At 53.0% G+C, this 16,056-nt stretch overlaps 1 protein-coding gene across 1 annotated transcript in view; it reads right to left on the bottom strand.

Annotated features, from left to right (window-relative positions):
* Window positions 1-16,056, bottom strand: part of KCNQ1 (potassium voltage-gated channel subfamily Q member 1) — a 379,201-nt gene that overhangs the window by 184,689 nt on the left and 178,456 nt on the right. The window contains exon 25 of the mRNA XM_004389436.2: window positions 1,318-1,438. Within this exon, the coding sequence (XP_004389493.1) occupies window positions 1,318-1,438 (121 nt within the window). The remainder of the gene's footprint in view (window positions 1-1,317; window positions 1,439-16,056) is intronic.

The raw sequence follows: 16,056 nt of genomic DNA, 5'->3' as shown, positions 1-16,056 counted from the left end.
TGGTAATACATTTAACATCAGTAAAACGCTGGGGAAAAATGGATCTGGTTTTCGCTAACTGCCTCCCGCCCCCTCTGCCCCCTGGAGACCCCGCACTGGTCCTGGTCTCTCACTGGGGCCTGCGCCCCTCGAGCGTGGGGTCTGCGGGGCTGTGCCATGTCCCAGGCAGCTGGAGCTGTAAGGACAGGCATCGGTCATCACATGGGCTGTGGGGACTGGGGGGGGCGGGGTGGAGAGGTTTCCCCGGTGTCTGCCACCTCCCACACGTGGTCATGGCGACCAGCACCTCTCACTGCTCTGAGCACAGCGGACACATCTGTCACCCTTGTTCCAACAATACCCAACTGCACCACTTTAGGGTTCCCCTGAGCCCTGGACGCATGCGGAGCACAGCCAAAACGGCGGGCCATCATCTGCCTCCAGGCTGACCTCTGCCTGGGCCCTCCGTGCCCACGCCAGCCTCCACTGCCCACCCATCTTCCAAGCCAGCCACCAGGCTTCCCCCGGATGGGCCTAGCAGGGAGGCGTCCACTCCCAGCTGTTGGCCAGAGCCAGACGTCCCAGTGACCCTTGTGCCCTCTGAGCCTGTGAATGCTCCTGTCCGTGCCCTGCTGACCACAGAGCACTGCCAACCACCCCGTGAGCCTAGGAGCCTGGAAGGATGCGGCAGCCTGTCAAATCATAACTATACCTTAAAACAACCCCGCCCACCCCTCTGGCCTTGCTGTGGCCAACCAGTCCTGCAGGTGGTCAGTGCGGCAGGTCCTTGCTTCCGCGGCCACCCTGACACGGACATGGTCAGAACTGCCTGACTCCCAGAGAGCCTGAGGATCAAAGACACCCTTCAGAGAGACACATGTCCAGAGGAGGTGGCAGTCAGCGAGCCCCTCCAGAGGGAAAGGGGCAGGGTGGCTCGCGATCCCGACAGAGACATGCCCGGGGTTCCCTGGGGGCAGCTGTCCGGGTGCACTGAGTCACGAGCTCACGGCCCGCTGGGCCAGCTGTGCTGTCCCCTCCACCTGAAGGCGTCCCTGGGACACACCCGCATCTGCCCACGGCCCAGCCAGGGTGCCACAGAAACGCGAAACAAAGGCCACTGGATTTTGCAGCAGTAGGAAGGGGAGAGGAAAACAATCCAGCCGCTCCAAGCACGAAACAAGTAGAAAAGGATCAGTCTGGTTTTCCGAACGTCAAAACAAGAGGATCAGGTTCCCGGATACGGCGGGAAATGCCCCCTTCCCGCCGGGTGCCTGGCACTGAGGCCGCCCTGGCGTCCCCGAGGGCAGGGGTGCGGAGGCCCCCGCGGCGTGCACTCACTGTGAGACGTGGGTGATGGGTGCCAGCAGCGTCTCCCCCTCCAGGTCCAGGTCCTCGGTGAAGCTGTTGGTCCGCGTGAAGTGGGGTGCATTCACGTCCAGCAGCGTGGGGCTCTTCTTCACTGTGGGAGGGGGAGACAGCATGTTAGGCTTCCTCGGAGGGTTTGGCGGCCGAGGGCACCCAGGCCAGGGCTGGCCGGAGCTGGCTTAAATTCCTGCGCCGCCAGCCTCGGACAGGCACCCACATCCACGAGTGGGTGAGGCCCCCTCCTCCACAGCATGAGGCATGGACAGTGTGCATGGACCCCTCAGCTCAGAGGGTCATGCCTACATCATAGCCGGGGCTACTTAACATGGCCCCAAAATGTCTGAGACCCCACGTGCCAGGAGTGAGGAGGACTGGTGACAACTCCTCAGAGCAGTAGCTGGGCCGCAGACTGAGCTCAGGGGCCCAGTGCCGCCCCCTCGGGATGCAGGCCTCTCCCCAGGCTCACAGCCTGACGCTCGGGACAAGAGTCAAACAGGTAGGACTCCAGGTTCACACAGGCACCAGGCGTGATGCCCACCACCTTGCTCCGTCACTCTCATGGTGACCCAGGGCTGACCAGAGAGGACAAGATGGTGGGACTCTTGCCCATGAGGAGCCACAAGCCGGGAGGGCAGCCACAGAGCCCTCGCCTGGCCGTCATGCAGGCCACGTTACCACGTCAACAGACCGGACCTCGAAGGAGGCTCGAGGACTCCCCCAAAGGCGGGGCTCAGGGTGGACACCAAGACTGTGAATCGGCCCCGACTTCCCATCTGGACTTGTTTTTCTTCATGTGAAGTTTGCATTGAAAGACAGTTAAGTAAAATGCAAAGTAACTCATAGAGACCCCCCCCTTTCCCGAAGGTAGTCAGGATTAGCGGCAGGCCAGAGTCCCCGCTCTAGTGTGCCCTTCTGTGCACGTGCCACGCACACGCACAAGCCTTGTCTGGGTGGACTCGAACTGCGCACCTTTGGGACCGTAGCAGAGCACTTAGCCACTTGCACCAGCCCGGGACTCACACAGTAGTGGCCCAGTCATCCGTCATTTGGCTCCGCACAGTGAATTCCTCCTGTGATTGGCGGACAACGTCAGCCTGTTGCTGTAAACCACTCCTTCAGTGATGGCACAGCAGCTGCCTCCCTTCTTGAAACCTGGCGCCGGGGTGGGTGGGCAGGCGGGCGGGAGGCACTTCCACGGCCGCTTTCATTGAGGTTGCTCGGTGGCTTTCTCAGGAAGCTGCAGCCGCTCAGACACAGCCAGCAAGGTGTGGACGGGCCAGCTTCCTGCACCCAGGCCCCGCCTGCCTGTGGGCATCCTCGGCTGGGCCACTGTCATGGGCGAAACGGCCTCCTGTCCTGCCCGCACTGACGGCTTCCCGCGGGCTGGTCTGGTTTTTGGATTTCCTCTGTGGAGTTGCCTGTTCCTCTCTTTTGCACTTTCTGCTTCTCAATTTGTAGGTTTTTTTTTTTTTTGTATATTAGAAATATTGACTCTTAATTATATGAGGCACAGCTATCTTCCCTTGTCTATCTTTGATCTTTGAACCTTAATTAAGGTGAAGAATGAACAGATCAGTCTTAGAAGAAATACTACCAGAACACTCCTTAGAAGCAAGGACGGCAAGACCTCAGCTCACTTACTTGGACACGTCATCAGGAAAGACCAATGGCTAGAAAAGGACATGTTTGGTAAAGAAGGGGGTCAGCGAAAAGGAGGAAAACCCTCCATGAGATGGATGGACACACTGCCACAACAATGGACTCACACACACCAATGATGGTGATAATGGTGCAGGACCGGGCGGCGTGTCGTTCTGTTACCTGTACGGTTGCCAAGGGTCGGAGCCAACCCCACAGCACCCAACAACAGTCATAAGGTGTTTTATTATTTTTAAAGGGATGTATCTATTCCTTTATGAAAAGGTTTAGCCCACTCCAAAGTAATACAATTCTCATAAATTTATTCCTAATGCAAATGTCTAAATGTATATGTGTATATTTATATGGGCTGTGTATGCATATAAATTTTAATACGTTTAGTCTATGCTTAACGTGAGATCAGCAATAGTCATAAAAATGAAATTTTTAAAGGTACTGTAAATAATTTCTAAAAAATCTACAGTAAACACAAAACTAACATTTTTTGAAGAAAACAGGAGAAAGTCTGTGGGACCCTGGACCTGGTGATGTGTTTTCGGAAGTGACACCAATGTTCCCACAACTACATCGTCATTTCTTACAATGTCTTGATTCGTAAGAGAAAAAAGCTGAAGGTCCTAAGAACAAAAACTAAGATTTCTGAGAGGTGGATTCTGCCTCAAGACTGCAACATAGAAATCCCACTAGTTTCCAGTAAGAGAAGGAAAAGTAGATGAATTAGACTCTACCAAAACTAAAAGCTTTTCCTCTGTGAAAGACACTGTTAAGAGAATGAAAAGACAAGCCACTTGAGAAAATATCTGCAGCTCATCTCTCTGGTAAAGGACTTGTGTCCAAAATATATTGAAAACTTCTTGCAACTTGACAATGAAAATGGAAACCACTCAAATAAAAAAAAAAAAAAAAGATGGCAAACAAGCGTGTGAAAAGATGCTCACTATCATTAGTCCAACGAGGTATCACTTCATACTTATTGAAAACCAAAAACCAGACCCATCGCAGTGGAGTTGATTCTGACTCACACTTAAGAGAATGGCTAAAATTAAAAGCAAAGAGCAAAACCTGACAACGTAAGCACTCAGGAGGATATGGAGCAACTGGAACTCTCCTCTGTTGCAAATGGGAATACAGAATAGTACAGGCACTTTAGAAAACAGTTGGGCAATTTCTGATAAAAGCTAAACATTAAAAAAAAAAACAAAAAAAAACTTGCCATCAAGTCGATTCCAACTCATAGCGACCCTAAAGGACAGAGTAGAAAGGCCCCATGGGATTTCCAAAGCTGTAATCTTTATGGAAACAGACAGCCACATCTTTCGCCCATGGAACCGCTGGTGGTTCAAACTGCCAACCTTTCAGCTCGCAGCTGAGCGCTTTAACCACTGCACAACCAGGGCTCCTTAAGGTAAAAATACACTTCTTACATGTGATGGTTAATTGTATGTGTCAACATGACTAGGCTATGGTGCTCGGTTACTTGGTCAAACACTAGTTTAAATATTGCTTTAAAGATATTTTGTTGATGTGATTAATACTTACAATCTATTGACTCTAAGTAAATAACCCACAGTAATGTGGCTGAGCCTCATTCAATGAGTTGAAGGTCTTAAGAGCCAAAACTGAGGTTTCTGAAAGGAGAAGGCTTCTGCGTGAAGACTGCAACACAGAAATCCTGACGGAGTTTCCACAGAAATCCTGACGGAGTTTCCAGCCTGCCTGACCTACGGATTTTGGACTTGCCAGCCCCCACAATTGTGTCAGCCAGTTCTTTAAAGCCAATCAATCAATCAGTCATTCTCTCTCTGGAGCACCCCGACTACTATGGCATATGACTCAGCAATCCCACTCCCAGATATTTACCCAACTGAAATGAAAACTTATGTTCACACAAAAACCTGTATGTGAATGTTTATAGCAACTTCACTCACAGTTGCCAAAAACTAGAGACAAACAAGACATCCTTCAACAGACGAGTGGATGAACAAGTTGTGGTCCATCCATACATACCACGGACTACCGCTCAGCAGACTGAAAAAATGAACGAATGATTTTGTGGGACAACATGCCTGACTCTCCAGTACATTTTGCTAAGTGAAAGAAGCCAGATGCAAAATGCTACGTATCGTCTGATTCCATTTGTGAGACATTCTGGAAAAGGCGAAAGGACAGGGGCGAAAAACAGATCAGTGGTTGCCGGTGGTTAGGGGAGGGGGCTGACTTCAAAGGGCCGCACGAGAGAGTGTTCAGGGCTATGGAGCTGCTCTCTAGGATACTGCAGTGGTGGATACGTGACTCTCTGCATTTGTCAAAACCCACAGAACTGTACACTTCAAAGAGTGCACTCTACTATGTGCAAATTAAAAAAAATATATCACCCAGGATGTTGGAGGATCCCAGGATGGAAAGCAGACTGTGACAAGTGAATCTATCTGTATTACAGATGTATGGTAGAGCGCCCCGAGAATGGTAGAAGAGGCAAAAAAACAAACCCACTACCATAGAGTCAGTTTCAACTCATAGCGACCCTACAGGACAGAGAAGAACTGCCTCCACAGGTTTCCAAGGCTGTAATCTTTATGGAAGCAGACTGCCATATCATTCCCCCACGGAGCTGCTGGTGGGTTCCATTGCCAACCTTTCACTTAGCAGTCGAGTGCTTAACCACTGCACTGCCAGGGCTCCCAGCGGGAAGAGGAACTGACCTACTAAACCTCTTGGGAAGGCATTTTGACAGGACACTGTGTGGCTAAAGACAAAGCACCGTGATGAATATTCTAGTTGGTAAATTTGTTTCTCGCAGGACATTGCGTGTATACTAGAGGAGATAATAGGAGCAAGGTTTCTGTTAGAAAAAAAAGTTACAAATAAGCCTAGAGGAGGATAGAATGAACCTGTGGTGCTGGATTAGAGTGGGAAACAGCAGTATGAACGCAAATATAGCTTACTGTACATACAGATAGACACAGAAATAAATAAAGGCCTGTGCGTATATACACATACGGCTGAGAGGGCCTAGATACAGTGGCACTCCAGTAGCAACAAGGACACCCAGGGCCCAAATCTTGGTTTCTAAGTACCATTCTCCAATACGTTCTGTTGAGTGCTGATTCTAGGGCTTGGGCAGGAAATGCAACCGATGAGCCCGAAGTATCGTCTAGTGCTAGAAAGTAAGAAATGCTCAGAAATAACTAAGTGAAAAGAACAGGGGTGTGTCAAAAGGACACAGAAAACAACTTGAAAGGACTCCCAACTCAATGGCCAAAGCTACAATGTGCGCAACAAAATAAATGATAGCACTGGATTATAACTTCAAAAAGAAATATCCCTGAGCCCATACTGATGTGAATTTAAGTGATCTACTAAACAAATCGTTGGAGAAGAAGAGACAGATCTTCCTTACAGAATTCCACGAAATACACGCAGAAGAAAGAAGGAAATAGAAAATCACCATTAGAACGCCAGAGTAATAAGTGCTGCAGGCAAGACCCACCAGTAGATGCTAAAATTAGTGGGAGAAATGTTTAGGAGAAACTTCAAAGAAGCTCTTCCAGAATATTTATTAATTGCTGTGGTGGTTTTAACATATGTTTCCAATTCCTTGATGTGCCCCTCACTCCAGGAGGCGGCATTTAACTCCCCTCCCCTTGAGTGTGGGCTGGACTTGGTGTCTTGCTTCGAATGACTATAGACAGGGAAAAACACTAACTTTGCAGTGGAGGAACCTGGCAGACCCCACCTTAACCAAGTGACCAAGATCAACATTACCAGTGATGAGTTGTGTGGGTGTCACAGACCTCCGATATGATGCAATGAGAAAAGCACCTCACCTCTGGGGTCTTCTTCCCCAAAACCCATGGTCCCAGTCTAATCGTGAGAAAACATCAGACAAACCCAGACTAAGGGGCATTCCACAAGGTTCCTGGACAATATTCTTCAAAGGATCAAGGTCATGAGCAACAAGAAAAGATTGAGGAGCTGTCACAGATTGGGGGAGACCCAGGAGATCTGTCGGGTAAACGTAGCGTGGGACCCTGGATCACAAAGAGGAGATTGATGGGAAAACTGGGGAAATCCAAAAAATTAAGCTGTAGTTTAGTTAGTGTTATACCACAGTGAATATCTTAATTTTGATAAATGCACCATGGTTAGTTTAGGTGGTAACATTAGGGAAAGATCTCTGGAAAAAAATTATAAGACCTCAATGAGAGACGTTAAAGAAGATAGAAGTAAATGGAGAAATATGCCTTTGTTCTGTTAACTAGAAGACTCAATGCTGAAAAGATGCTCCCCAAATCTTAATAAAAATCCCAAGGGTTGTTGTGTGAGAACCTTGAGAAGCTGATTCTAAAATGTTTCAGATACGCAAAGAGCCAAGAGTGGACCATAATCTTGAAGAACAAGTTGGGAGGACTTGCTGTACCAAATATCAGTACTTACTATACGGTGGTGGGAGTTAAGACCATGTGGTGCTGGTACAATGGAGACAAACAGGTCAATGGAACAGGACTGGGCATCCAGAAACGTCCTCCCTCCCACATATGGACGCTAGCTGTGTATCAGAGGCGGCTTCCTCTTCCTGAGGACGGACTTCTCGATAAAACGTTCAGGGACAACCAGACATCCATCCACATGAGAAAAGCATTAAAGCGGAGCCCTACCTCACACCATACACCAAAAAGTTCATTTTTGGCATCCCAGGGCAGAGACCTACTGGTGAAAATCAAAACTGTAAGAACTTTACCGCCAAAGGCCATCTTTGTAGAAGATATATCTTCATGACCTCAGGGATTTTTAAAGGAAGGAGTTTTAAAACCTAAGAAGCAATAACCATAAAGAAGACGGACTGATCAATTTGACTCCCTTAGAATTAAGACGTTCTGATACTCAGACGCCATGTTAGGGAAAGTGAACACACAGCCACAGAAGAACAGAATCCACAAAACATAAAGAACCACAAGTCAATCAGAAAAATATAAACAACCGAATGAAAAATGGGTAGCAGACAAACAAGCGCATCACACAAGAGGAATCCAACATGTGCGAAGGCGTTACTCCCAACTCGCAACTGGAGAAATGTAAATAAAACTCAGGAGCTCGCAGCCCCTGGGGGCAGGGGGCAGGCGTCCAGCAGGAAACGGCTCAGACATGACTTAGCTGCACCTGGGAACAGGGTTCCGCGTGAGGAGTTCTGGGCCCAGGACGTGCACGGAGAGGCTGGGAAGTGGCCGTGAGCTGCAGACCTTGCGTGGGAGGCGGCCCAGACCCAGGCCCGGGCTCACAGGTCTGCGGCTCAGCGGGGAGCATGGTGCTGCCCCATTTCAGGGGTTTAGGACTGAGAGCCCGCCCTCTGTACGTGAAATAGCTGCCAAGAGAGAGCTGAAGCTTTCGTCCAGGACTTAGACCCCGGGTCAAATATTATTCCAAGAAAAAGGAGAAAGAGAAGAGAGAGTTGCCTACGTAGGTGTGTCCGCATCCCTTCTCAGGCACAAGGAAGGGCTGGCAGGACAGTGACCCACACCCGCGGGCCCCGGGTGAGCTGCCTGACCCTGGGAAAGGCCCAGCCTGGCGCTTTAGGAAATTAAACTGTCACCTCAGCGGGCTAGCCGGGCGGGCGGGGCCACACCTGCCAAGGAGGAATGTGGCTGTTTGGTTTAATCCAGGGAACGGCGCGGGCCCTGCCGCCAGGGGCAGCGAGGGTCTCAACAGGCTTGGATTTCCAAATCAAAAGGGAAGGCCGCTGCTCGGCCTGGCTTCCCAGACCTGCTGTTTAGAGTGTCTCGCGGAGGCTCTGGGTCCCCCTCCTCGTCCCCCCTTTAGCCTCAGCCAGGTCAGAGCACCTGGAAGAAGGTGGAAGGGTGTGCAAGTGACTCATGCTGCCTAGGGCCTCGGGGCGATTCCTGGGCCCCAAGCAGATCCGCCTGCCCCCTCAACTTGCTGCCGCCTCACTTCTGCCAAGGGTCCAAGGCTGTGCTCATGAAGGTTTGAAGAGACAACCAAGAGCTCCAAGTAGGAAGGTGTGGAGGCGGCCATGGCTGCTGCTGTTGGACCAGCGACCCGCTGGACGCATGGACCACAGGGGGCAGAGGTCCCAGGCCAGAGGCCCCCACGGGGCTGCCCGGGGTGCAGGCCGGAGGAGAGCGCACAGGCCTCTTGTCGGCCACGAAGTCACGCTTTCGCACGAGAGCCCAGCCCCTGCCGTGTTCATTCCTCGGCTGCCTGTGGATTATCTGGGCCAGAATCTGGGCCTCACTTTTCAGGGCAGAACAAAACAATTCTGTTTTCTAGGAAAACGGGAGGCCTGGGAAGGCCAGTGTCGCCTCTGGCGCGGCGACCGCCCCAGCTGGGGCCGCCAGCTGCCAAGTCTCCCCGTCTCTCAGGACGGAACTCAGCTCGGCACTGCGTCTCCCCTGCAGCCCTCGGCCTGCTCTGTGGGGCGACTCTGCTTGACTCAAAAACACGGGCACCGAAAAAGGACCGGAAGGAAGGATGGGCAAGTGAGTGTTTTCTGGGGTGAAGGGGCTTCATCTGCTCCCTCGTGCCCACACGCCCTGCTTGGAACAGTGCTCTTCAAAAACATCCCCCGCGTCCTGTACGTCCATCCCTGAGTCCCCGGGGCGGCCTCCCTCCCCTGCAGCCGCCCACACAGCCCGCGAGAACCGCTCCTTCAGAGCCGTCTCCAGGGCCTTCTGCTTCCAAGGGCGTCCAGCCCCTGCCCCTCCCAGTTTGCTCAGGGACACACAGGCCCCGGGGTGCAGGAGGGGTCCCCCAACATCTGTGTCACGTGTCCACTCACGTCAGCCTCACAACAGCCTGGGGGCCGGGCTGCTCTGATGCTGATTTCCAAACGGGCAAACTGAGGTTCACAAAGACTCGGGATCCGGCCCAAGCCCGGGACTCCAGCATGAGCCTGCCTTGCCTTACGCCCCCTGCCCCGCCAGCCCTGCGTCCTTTGCCCTTGGAGAGTGGAGCGTGTCACGGTGGGGTGGGCCCTCGGGCAACCTCGCCCTGGCCCCTCGCTCCCGGCCCGCCCCCTCTTGTCTAGCTGAAATCCCACTGATCTCCAGGTGTAACCAAACAAGGCCTCGGGAGACACCCCCGGACAGCACAGGCTTGTTTGTCTTCTCGGCGTGGGGGTCACTTCTCCCACGTCCCCAGGGCTGCCAGGCACCCCCTGAGCCAGCCCCCCCCGACCTCAGGGCTGAACAGCTATCACCATCCTTCCCAGGGTAGAAGTCCCTTCCCCGGCCCCCTCCAGAAATCCCCCCTCTTGGCGGTTTCCCAAAGCCCTGTGGATCCGCGCCTGGAACGGGAACCCCCCAGGGCATCGGACAGCTGCGGCCAGGCCTGCGTGACATTGCCGAGCCACGGCCCGCGCCCGCGCCAGCTGCCGTGCCCGGCTCCAGCTCCCCAGCCCGCGGCCCCGCTGCCACCTGTGTCTCCACTCAGAGGCGAGAAGTCGGGGACGCAGACAGAAAGTGCAAAAGCATTCCCACAACAGCTGCCAGGCCGGGCAAGGGGGGATGTGTGCTCACAGCTGGCACCCAGTTCCGCCGAGGAAAATACCTTGCTGAGTGGACACCTGTTGTTTTCGCCAGCTCAGCAGCCAGCCCCCCGCTTCTGGGAACAGCTTCTTGACACGCCAAGAGGAGCCCCCTCCCTCCCCTGTTTGCAGGGTCCACTGGTTGGGCCCCAGAGGGGGTCTGGGGCCCTGGCCTCAAGCGTTAGAGGCCCCATGGCACGTCTGGGGGGGCTCCTGCCCCGGTTGGGGCCCATGCGAGCCTGGCCCCTGACTCCTGGCCTCTTTCCACTGGGTGTGCTGAGCTGGGGGTACAGGCTGAGGGCTGTCTGTCCCCTGGGAAGCGGCTACCCAAGGATAACGCCACCCCAGGGGCTGGTGGGTCCGGGAGAGCAAGAGAGAGAGAGCAGGGTGGGGCGGCGTGGGGAGAGAGCCTGAGAGGGGGAGCCCTGGGGTGGGAGAGCAAGGTGGGGCGGCGTCGGGGGAGAGCCCAAGAGGGGGAGCCCCGGGGTCCAGCTGTGCCTGCAACAGCTGGGTCCACATGTGTGAGCCAGCAAATGTCGCCTTTGTGCTTAAGCTGGTTTGAGTTGGGGTTCTACCATTTGTAACCCCCAAGTCCAAGGAATGTACTTGACACAGTTGGGAGCTGGGCAGGAGCCGGCCCCCGGCTGACAGCTCCACGGTGCCACACTGCCCTCCCTGGGCCGGGGGGCGAAGCACAGCCAGAAGGGGCTGGTGGGGCCTCTCAGACAGGGCCTGGCAGGGGCTAGCTCTATAGCTGTGATAAGAACCCCATCTCCCCAAACCTTCAGTGAAGCTCTCCACACCCGACCATGGAAGAGGACGTTGGGGACAACATTCCAGATCGTTTGGATCCCACGTCTGACCCAGGGCGTGCACAGCAGATCTGACATAAGCGTGAGGGTCACGGGCAGAGTCACAGTGACCTTGGGGGTCCTGAGAAACCCCGGCAGGACGTGGGGCGTGTCTCTCACAGGCCCCCAGACCACCTCTCGCAGCAGGGCCGAAAGCTCCAGCACACACAAACCCACCCGAGTGGACAGCGGGCCCCAGGGCGGGCCGGGCTGCGGGGGCGCTGAGGAGGACAGCGGCCACAGAGCCAGGCCGGGGTCGGCGTGAGCGCGTGCAGGAAGCGGGAGAAGGCAGCTCAGCCGCCCACTCAGCTGACCCCCGGCCTCCTGCCCAGGAAGCCCCCTCCCAGGTCTCCTAGGACACGTGTCCAGGACAGGTTCCAGCCAGCAAGTGGGGCCCGGGAAACTCTGGCACACGATGGAATCTGGGCTAAGCGCCGTCTTCTCCAGGAGCTGAGCTCACTGGACACACCCCAGAAACCTCTGGAGAGGTGGGGAGGAAGTTTCTGGAGGTCTTTGGACGAAGAGACCAAGAAAACGGCCTTGGTTTTCAAGGCGAAATTACAGAGGGAGAAAAAAATGTTTCTAATCTCAGGGTGATCTTTTCACCTTCGTCACAGCACCGCGCTGTGCCAGGTCCTAACTTCACACAGTAATCAGAGCAATTAGCGCGGGAGAAGCCTTGGAAGAGCTGCAGATGTTCTCAGAGTGTTTAATGGGAAATGAGTTGCAGGCCTGGCTCTCTGCATCCGGCTCCAGGCCCTGGCTACCAAATCCAGACATCTGCTCGGCCCCACCCCCAGGCCCCGAGGGTTCAGGCTTGAGAACACAGGTCGCTTCCCAGGCCACCTTCCAGCCCGGCCAGATCCGGGGCCGAGAGGGCCCCGATGGCTCCACCAGCCAGGGCCTGGACACACTCAGAGCCACCCCAGAGCCGGGGGAGGCTTAACGTCAAAATTATTTTAACAGTCGCTGTCAAAAACCATTAACTCAGCCTGGCGCCCCCCACCCCGTGCCTGCCGGCTGCGAGGGCCGTGAGGCAGGCAGAGGGCCCTGCCCAGGCCAGCCCCGCACAGCGGGACGCTCGGCTGCGGCCCCCCGGTTGGCACACATGCCAAAGACTTGGGGAGTGCCCCTCGCTCGTGAGGAGCAGCGGTGGCAGCGCCCCGGTGTGGCCACGTGAGCACCGTTCCTGTCCCGCTGGGCTCTCAGACAGTCCAGGAGCGAAGCTGATTGACACAGGAATTTCCAATTATCAGCGAAAACATGCAGGAACCAGGGCGATGCTTACTTAGGAAATGGCCTTGTTCCAGGGAGGAGAGAGGCACGTGGCTACGTGCGCTGGCTGTGGGGGGACGAGACCCCGCGGAGGGCCAGGCAGCTCGCAAACCTCCACCGAGGCCCTGCTGCGTGGCAGGCTCCAGGGACACCAGGGAGAGACGACGTGGCCCCCGTTCTTGAGGAGACGCGGGCAGGGCACCCCCCACACCATGCGTCCTCAGCCCTCTTGTTCCACATACACCCTGGGGTTCCTAACCAGCCTCAGGGGCTGGGAGCACGCTGTGGCCACACCCAGGGCAGGCCGAAGTGGGTGGAAGGCGAGCTCCCCTCCCGCAGCCCTCAGTCCCCCAAGGAACAGCACTGAGGGGGGCCCTCTGCAGCACCCGCAAGCCCACGCTGGGGCTGAGCCTCAGTGGGTGACCAGCACAAGGACACGGGCCCAGGACAGTGGACAGGAAGCCACAGGGACACTCGAGTAGGGAGCACAGATGTGCTGTGCGTGTAAGGAGCTCCCTGGGGCTGCCGTGTGGGCACAGCGGGTCGCAGGCAGGAGTGGAAACTGAGGGGCCAGGAAAGCGGCAAGTGCAACAGCCCAGGAGGAGGGGCGACGCTGCCCTCGCTGACCGGGGGGCGCCTGGACGGCCGGAGCAGTGGGCAAAGTCCAGGTGGCTGAGGAGCCCTGCAGCTGGATGACAGGGTGCTCTGGGGAAGGCCTGATTAAAAAATGACTCCTAGCCAGGCTTAGAGAACAATAGTGTGTTCCTTCTCCTCCGACTTCAAATCTCCCCGCTTATCCTCCCAAAAAGGCGTAAAATCAACAAGAAGTGCAAACAGAACCACACATGGCTCATGCCTTCAGCAGCGCTGGGAGATAGTCCCAAGGCCCTGGATTACCTGGGAGTGGAGAAAAAGCCAGATTCCAGCAGAGCGAGCGCTTGTCATTGGCCCAGCCCTGCAAGTCTCCAGTGGGAGTGCAAAGAGTGGGGGACAAGAGGCTGAGACACACAGCCAAAGAAGTGGGGGGCATGAGAACCTAGAAGAAGCACAGACAGAGTTAGCCCAGATAGAGAAACCCAGCATAAAGCATCCCGCGGAGACCACAGGTTGCAAGGCAGCCCAGAGCACCAGCTACAGCAGAGGGCTGAGGGGATGAGGCACTAGGGTGGCCACCTCAGAGCCCCAGCTTCTGGCCTCCAGACAAGGGGATGCACCCTCAGAGACAAGTGTGAAGTGAAAAAAGGAAAGAAGACAGGAGAACAGGATCCCGGGAGAATTAAAGAACAAGGTTTCTGTGAGCCGCCATTGAGTCAATTCCAACTCATGGAGACCCCAAGTGTGCAAGGTAGAACTGCTCCACAGAGTTTTCAAGGCCGTGACCTTCTGGAAGTGGATTGCTAGGCCTGTCTTCTGAGGCGCCTCAGGGTGGGTTCAAATCTCCAACCTTTCAGCTCGTAGTTGAGTGCTTAACTGTTAGCGCCACCCAGGGGGCTCCTAAAGAACAATAAGACATGCCAGTCCTGCCCCCTCCCCAGCACACACAACAGCAACACTGTCTGGAAAAGGAGCCGCCTACAAAGGGGAAGGGCTGACAGAAGACAGCATTCCAAAACCAGAAACGCTGCCCACTCCAGGGAAGCGGACCACATCCACACAGAACGACCCAAGGGGAAAAATCAGAAAGTGACAGTCAAGTAGCCCTACTAACAAAATTCTCTCAAAACCAACCACAAGGCTGAAGAAAGTGTAAACAAGATTCCAAACGGAAAGAAATAGCCTCGGCATTTGGGGATATGAAAACACACCTTGAATCAGTAATAAAACTACTATAAACCAAACAAAAAAGTGGACAAAAAAATTAAAAAAAAAAAAAAAGGAGACCCGGACACCTGTTTAGCTCAGTACTGAAGTCACTTCTGAGGTTCACCCTTCAGCCAAAGATTAGACAGGCCTATAAAACAAAACATGATTAAAGGGGCACACCAGCCCAGGGGCAAGGACGAGAAGGCAGGAGGGGACAGGAAAGCTGGTAGTGGGGAACCCGAGGTCGAGAAGGGGAGAGTGTTGACGTGTCGTGGGGTTGGCAACCAGTGTCAGGAAACAATATGTATCTTAAATTGTTTAATAAGAAACTAATTGGCTCTGTAAACCTTCATCTAAAGCACAATGAAAAAAAAGGAGACAGAGGTAAAAATAAGAGACGATTGAATTCAGGGAAGAAAGAAGAAAATGGCATTAAAGAAAGGCAGGAAAACAAAATGACCGAAACGAGATGAGGAAACAGAAAGACTCCGAGTAGCCCTGGCTGAAATGGGAGTCAGGCGGAAGTTCAGTGCTCGTTTAAATAAATTCCCTAAAGAAGACAAGGATGACATAATAGAAACAATGTTTAAAACTACAATCCAAGAAAATCGTCCAGAAATAAAAACTATTTCTTACATAGGAAGGGCCTACTTAGTACCAGGGAAACTGATCTGGAACAATCAAATCTAGTTTTATATGCTAATAAAACTATCAGCCTTTAATGCTTAGGGCCTCCAAGCAAAAACGAAGTAGCTTATGAAGCCAAAGAATTTGAGCGGTGACAGACTTCTCAAAAACAATATATAAAGCAAAACAAAAGTGAGCAGTAATTTTCCAGAAACTTAAGGAAACAAAGTACAAACCAAGGACTTTACGTCCAGTCAAGCTGTCCTTCGAGAATGAAGGCTATAGAAAGGCCGTTTTGCATACCTCCAGAAATACTGTAAACGTGTGACCTTGCTGAGGAATTTGCTAAAGGATGACCTTCACCCAGCACCGAGATGGTTGAGCAAGCTCTGGCAAAAGGACTGACGGTAACATTTCATATATGGAATTATGGAACAGACGTAAGACTTGCATAGGGCCATGGCCGAAAGATAATACTTGAACTTCATAGATTATGACAACATAGAATACAAAACTGAGAAGAGAAGGAAGAGAGAAAGGAGAACGTATACAGTAAAAAAACAAACAGCCCCGTACACCAGGAAACTGAAGATCTTTTCCCGAGCTTTTTAAATCGGTAACTTGTTTATTTTCATGCTTTCATTATTGTCGATACGTGTATTTAGAGCTGTGAGTTTTCCTCTGATCACTAATTTAAATGTATTCCATAGACTCTTCTATGTAATGTTTTCATTTTCATTATTTTTCTGGAATTCTGTATTTTCTGTCTGTATTTCTCCTTTCACCTAAGGGCATCTTACATCAGAAAAGAGGAAAAGTCTCAAATCAATAAGCTAAGTTCGTACCTCAAGAAACTAGAAAAATAGGAATTTTCCAAGAACTGAGGCAAAAAGCTGACAAACATGAGGAAAAAATAGACAAATTAATGGAAAATACAGACAAAAAATTGGAAGAATT

The sequence above is a fragment of the Trichechus manatus genome, unplaced genomic scaffold (assembly GCF_000243295.1).
Source record: "Trichechus manatus latirostris isolate Lorelei unplaced genomic scaffold, TriManLat1.0 scaffold00244, whole genome shotgun sequence".
NCBI classification, from domain to species: Eukaryota; Metazoa; Chordata; class Mammalia; order Sirenia; family Trichechidae; genus Trichechus; species Trichechus manatus.
Note: the sequence above shows the minus strand (reverse complement) of the source record. Positions and strands in the feature narration are given on the sequence as shown.